The sequence below is a fragment of the Callorhinus ursinus genome, unplaced genomic scaffold (assembly GCF_003265705.2).
Source record: "Callorhinus ursinus isolate GAN/ISIS: 27379988/994484 unplaced genomic scaffold, GSC_fseal_2.0 scaffold11, whole genome shotgun sequence".
NCBI classification, from domain to species: Eukaryota; Metazoa; Chordata; class Mammalia; order Carnivora; family Otariidae; genus Callorhinus; species Callorhinus ursinus.
Window position 1 is genome coordinate 37,366,257 of NW_027397073.1, and position 6,573 is coordinate 37,372,829.

Here is a 6,573-nt window from a genome sequence, read left to right on the forward strand (position 1 = left end):
TGGGTGGTAGGGTTGAGGGAGGGAGAAAAGCTTTTTTTCGTGGGAGCCTCTTCTTTGTCCTTTAATACCAGCCCTCGAAAAACCTTTTATAGACTCCTCAATGCTCAGGGCTGCAGTACATCCACAGATTCCTTCCCACATCTGTAGTGCTCTTCTCATTGCCTCTACCCCCCCGCCCTTTTTTTTGGATGGGTTCAGCTTCCTGTAAGGAGTTAAACATGTCTTTGATATCTGGCCAACCTGTGTTTAGCCCCTTCTCCTCCTGCCCCAAATTTCAGCTCCATTTCTAGCCACTGAAGCTGAGGAATAAGCTATAGATGAGCAACTGGAAGACTAACCACTCACTGCCTGCCCACCTGCATAGTCATGATCTGGGGAGCCTGGCGCTGGGGCTGGCCTGCCCAGGGCCCCATGGAACATTGGCTGGAGACTCCGGGAGGGTAGAGGTGTGGAAATGGCTAGTTTCCACATTCACTGTGTCTAAGTCCTATGCCATTTATGCAAAAACCGTGTGTAAGTACTCAAGAGAACATTATGGCTTTCATTTTTCTAATCCATCCAATACTAATTAGAAAATGAGAACAGTTATTAATTTTTACAGCAGTCAGTTTTCAAAAAGAAAAGAGTAAGTTCATCTACATGAGCTATGAGGCAATTTTGCTCTCCAGAAAAATGGATGTGGGGATCCGATGGGGGCAGTGATGCAGCAGAAGACGCAAACGGCTTGCTGTGATTAGTGACCTGGTCAGTGGTCAGTGGCTGCTGACATTTTAAAAAATTTGGGAACAAGTTGAAGCAATTTCCTTTGTTTCTTCAAGTATTATTGCCTCTTTTCATGCTGTGGTCTGATGTAGGCAAATGTAGTTAATACTCTGATACAAAGGGCTAATTTTGTAGCTTCAGAGAGAAACTTCTGTGCCTTCCAGGAGCTTGTAAACATTTTTCTACACTTGTGAGGGAAACACAGATATAAAGAGGACTTAATATCTGATGTTTTATAATGTTTGTAGAAACCATTCTGATGGCACTGCATGGACAATACCAAGGCTAGAGAAAAGAAGAAAAATATCCAGCCAGATTTAAACCATCCCAAGGGGGAAGAAAAAAGGGGGTGCCTGGGAGGCTCAGTCGTTAAGCGTCTGCCTTCGGCTCAGGTCATGATCCCAGAGTCCTGGGATGGAGCCCCACATCGGGCTCCCTGCTCAAGCGGGAAGCCTGCTTCTCCCTCTCCCACTCCCCCTGCTTGTGTTCCCTCTCTCCAATGCGTCTCTCTGTGTCAAATAAATAAATAAAATCTTAAAAAAAAAAAACAAAAACCATCCCAAGGACAGGATTTCCATATATATCCAGAGGCTTATCCATTTCAATACTTTAGCAGTTAAGAGCAATTAAGCCTTCAGAATTATTTATGGATAGTCTCTCTGCCATTTGTGCATCGTGATACTCTTTACTGCTGTGTAAACATATTTTTATCAACACTTACAAGACAACCAGTTTTAATAAACAAAGTAACAAACGTAAACTATAGGACTCAGGAGGGTAATTAGTCCAAACAACTGGCATACTTACAGTTGCATTTCTTCTGAACAAACCTAAGCTTGCATGCTGTCCTGTAGGTGGAGAGTCGGATACGATCCAGATCTTGAGCCCCTGGTAGGGGGAGAAAAGTACACATATGGTATGCCATGTGTGTGGAAAGGGATTTGTAATATTTATAAGGAAAACGACAATAGATATTATAACCCATTCACTTAACTTGATTTTTATTTTTATTAGAATACAAATATAACTTTCAGACTTGAAAAGGTCTGCCTCATATCCCTCAGGTTCTAGGGGAAGAGAGCACACGTAGCCAGCACGTTGGTTGTCGACCATGTTCATGGGCCGAGGAACACGACCTCAGTCCTGTGGTGTATTCCACTTCCGAGAACAATCTGCTCAAGTTGTGACTTTAAATAGCAAGATGATAGCAGTATCATCAAATAACCATTTTAAATGCACTGTGATTGGTCCTCAGAATATGGCTGCGAGGTGAGCACTCGCTGAATATGGGGTATCTCTCCTGTGTGACCTTAGGTCAACTGCTTTTATTTATTTTTATTTTTTATTTATAGGATTATTTATTTATTTATGTATTTATCTGAGAGAGAGAGAGGGAGGAGAGGGAGAGAGAGCACAAGTAGGGGGGAGGGGCAGAGGGAGAGGAAGAAGCAGACTCCCCGCTGAGCACAGTCTGTGGGGGGTGTGTGTGTGGGGGGGTGGATGCTTGATCCCAGGACCCCAAGATCATGCCCTAAGCCAAAGGCAGATGCTTAACTGACTGAGCCACCCAGGTGCCCAGGTCAACTGCTTTTAGAAACCTCAGTTTTCTCATCTGGAAGTTGGGGATGATGATACTCCTACTACTTATTTCACGGAATTAGAAGACAAATGCGTGACTACACCTAAGCACAGAGAACACTGCCTGGCACATAGTTTGGGCTGTGTATTCATTAGTATTACTAGTGCGTATCCTGCAAACCTTCCTGTCAACCTCAGAGGAGACTCCTTTCCAAAAATAACCACTACTCTTTCTTATACTGAGGCTTCCCGTTCCTCTCTAAAGAGAGCATGGTCCGCATATTCTTGAACTACTTTCCTCATTCTACACTTCTACTCAAGAATCCAGCATGGCTTCTGCTGCTCACCAGGTCTGAATGTTCTGCTGAGAATCCAAGCCCCTCTGTGTGTTCTTTCCATGCCACCAACCCAGTAATATTTCCTACGACTCTCTATCTGGAACCTCTGCCAGGCTCGGGCTGGTGTCCTCACAATGCCCTGCAGATGGGCTGCTTGCCACATCCACACTGGAGTTCCTGGTGACCCTCCTACCCTTTTCTGAATGAGTTGGTCTCTAGATTGTGTCTAGAACATAGCAGACTTTCAACAAATGTCTGTTCTTCTCTGCTTCCAAATATTTGGCTTTCTTTAAGCCCACGTTTATAGTTCGTAACAGATATAAAGACACGGAGCTATATTTTGACATGTGTTGAACTTTACCAGTAAAAGTGCTACATAAGTGTTTCAAAATAGAATAGTTAGGGTAGCAAGTAAATGAAGTGGCCTAGAAATAAGTATATTAGGAGGTCAATTAAGTGCTTTCTTAATGAAACTCGGGATGAATTAGCAAGTGTCTTGCATTGGGAGCATTTAGCATCCCCTTGAATCAAACTGGTCTCTTTAGATTCATTTAAAAATGATATCAATATTCCCATTACTTTATAGCTTTATGAAGCAGATCATTAAATATTTATTTTTACGAGAGTGTATTACTTGACAAACAGGCTCATTGACACAGTGCTTGAAGGATCAAAAGAGATAGGTAGGGCCTACCCTCACCCAGGGCGGGAATTCTCTTAAACATGCTCTCAAGAGATGGACATGGGCACAATGGCCATATAAGATTATTTTCAAAGATAGGGATGATTATAACTTAGTAAAAATAAATGAACTTTAAAGTCAGTAAGCCTTAATCTTTCATTTCCTAGTTGTGTGAACTTTGACAAGTTTTTACTCGGTATCTGATTTCTTCATGTATATGGGGGTAACAACATCAGTTTTACCGGCTCATAATGTCTGAAGCTTGTACCTAGTGAGCACTTAATAGCAGATGGGACTCCTTAAAAGATTTCTTATACCATTTCTGAGCAACAATAAGTGATAGAAATTTCTTTTTTATATTTGAGTTTTAATTTGCATCCTGATAAGTTCAATCCATTTGATCCTTTCTGGATATACATATGCTTTTCTCCCTGCCACTTGATAATTTATTTCTCACACATTGGGAAGCAGCTATCATGATCATGACCAGCATCTTCATTACCATCTGAAGATTATGTACAAATGCCCCTGTCATCATGGAGTTTAGAGTTTAGCTGGGATCATAACTTCTTGACCTTTTAGATTGGAGAGGTTCAATTCTACAGCCATTTCAAGCACAATGTCTACCACAGAGGGAGGCACACAATAGGGCTTCAATACATGCATGTTGCTATTATGATTCTCATTATCATCAGACATGACTTTGAGACCTTTATCCATTCTAGTCTTCCTGCTCTTTGGCTGGCTCATATCTCCTCGAAATGAGATATACAAAATTAACCCAAATGCCACAGTTATTGCCTCGCCTATATAGAATATATAGAAAGGAATCATTACCAACTTTGATAAGGACACTTACTAATGCAATTAAAAAAAATGAATGGCTCATTCTTCTGGCTCTTTTCATTAAAAAGCGGGTTTTAAAAAATCATATGGACCTACATCTGATCAGATTTTTCTGATTTAAATGCTTATTTGGAGGCTAAAGGTAGGATGTTGTATTTATCTGGTTAGTTTCTTTTAATTTTTAGCTCGTGCTTGTAACCATTCTAAAAATTTTGATTTTGCCACTGGCATTTCAAAGGGACTTCCCAGTTTCGTGTCCTCTGTAAATCTGAGAGGCTTCTGTGGAACATGAACTCTCTAGAGACAGAGAGACTATCAGAAATCCCTGAACACTAAATCTGCCTTTTCCTCTGGATGAAGATGTATTTTTATTGATGCTGAGCTTGGCTCAACATTCAAGAGAGTCTCAATATCTGTAAATAAGTTCTTTAAAGAAGACATTAGGGACATAGATTATTTGTGTAAGTTCTGGAAGAATAATGATAAGCCCCAGGTATCAAAGGGCTGCATGTCGCACACAATTAAATGTCTTAGTTCCAGCAAGACCGTATCCTCCGAGGACAGAAACTGTGGCTCCTTGGCACCTCCTTCTCACAGAGGTCCTAGGGGCAATTTGGCAAAGGTGTGTCTCTCCTGCACGTAGTCAAGAGGGGCACAGAGATGATACTTAGGGACAGGAGACTGACCACGTTCCCTGTCCTATCACCATGTGGACTTAACTGACCCTCTGTTTTGTTCGAGTCAGGAAGGGGTCTGAGGGTTTCTTGATGTTTCCTATTTGTATAAATCTTCCTGGCTGAGGATGTAAGCCCTGAATATCAGACAGGATGTGGTGAGCAATGAAACTTAGCTTTTCAGACATTAGCTTTTCACACCACCTTGCACAAAACAATGTTAAGTGGCAACCACAGGATCCATATGGTTCTGGGACCCAAAAAAGCTGAACTGAGACATGCTGCACTGGCTCTTGCTCTGTTTAACCAACTTTTTAAAAATAAATTTATTTGTCTCTGCCCCAGTAAACCATAAACTTAATTCAGTTTTACATGTGTGGTCTTTCTTCTCAAAAGTCTACAAATTTGTAGCCTGCCATGGGAGTAGTCACATGTCTTCTGTGTGCAAGTCGTTGGTTAAAACCAAGGACATGAACAGGGCCACAAATAGACTCTTCTAGTATGCTACTAGAAGCTGTCCTCCAGGTTGACCCAATACTTATTCCTGCAGATATGGTTACACCCAACTATAAATCCACCTAATTGTAGTGATTCAGCTTACATTTCTCCAATACAAGCACACTGTAAGAGACTTTGCCAGTATCTTGCTGAAACTAAGGTTCATTTTTATGCCATAGTATTTTCCTGAGCTACTGGTCTAGTAGCCTTATTAAAAAGGGAAATTAGCTGACTTAATTCCTTTATAAAAAAGAATTTTAATAAATGAATAAAGAAGTCAGTAGAGCAATCCTTTTTCTTAGCATGTTGAAATATCTAGGATTAGCACTATATTTATTATATGATCTGAAAAAAAATCCATCTTATCATAAAACTTAAAAGTTCATGCCGTAGATGCTCAAGAATCTATATTCTCCCTTTTTAATAAAAAATGGGTATAGCAAAAATAAATGAGTATAGTATTTCCCTATTTTTTCTTTTTTGCAATGTCCTCTTAATTATTTCTGGAAAAAAAACGGATGGTATTTTTCCTTTTAGTATTATATCACTGGGATATAATTCTTTAAAACATATAGATACAACTCATTTAAAATCTAATGTATTAGATTTTCTTCATAATAATATAGAGGGGGCTGGGGTAAATAATTAAGGGTGGAGATGAATATTATTTTCTAGACTTCTGTATATATTTGAAACTTTTCAGAATAAAAATGTAAAGCTAATTCACTTAAGGCAACTTGATGCTCTTGTGCCATCTTCTCAAATCTCTCATACCCATGTCATACTTGGAAGAAAGTGATAAAGGCGAAAGCAAAGATGCAGTTAAGAAATTCTGATTGATTACAGGCCTGCCTGGGTGGCTCAGTCAGTTAAGTGTACCACTCTTAATTTTGGCTCAGGTCATGATCTCAGGGTTGTGAGATCAAGCCCTGTGTCGGGCCCCACAATCCCCCCCCCCATCTCTTCCTCTCTTAAAAAAAAAAAAGAAATTCTGATTGATCACACTGCTATATTCTACAAATCCTGTTTTTCCTTTCTTTTGTTCTTCCTTCCAAGATTTTTCTCCTCTCTTCCTCTCTGTCCTTCCTTTCCTCACTCTCTCCCTTCCTCCCTCCTACATTTTTCTTTTTCTTTCTTTCTTTCTTTCTTTCTCTTTCTTTCTTTCTCTCTCCCTCTTTCTCTTTCTTTCTTCTTT

General features: G+C 40.1%; 1 protein-coding gene across 26 annotated transcripts in view; it reads right to left on the minus strand.

Moving 5' to 3' along the window:
- DTNA (dystrobrevin alpha) overlaps nt 1-6,573 on the minus strand; it is a 338,390-nt gene that overhangs the window by 108,015 nt on the left and 223,802 nt on the right. For all 26 annotated transcript variants that reach the window (XM_073898312.1, XM_073898313.1, XM_073898311.1 and 23 more), the window contains one exon: nt 1,570-1,650. In XM_073898312.1, the coding sequence (XP_073754413.1) occupies nt 1,570-1,650 (81 nt within the window). The remainder of the gene's footprint in view (nt 1-1,569; nt 1,651-6,573) is intronic.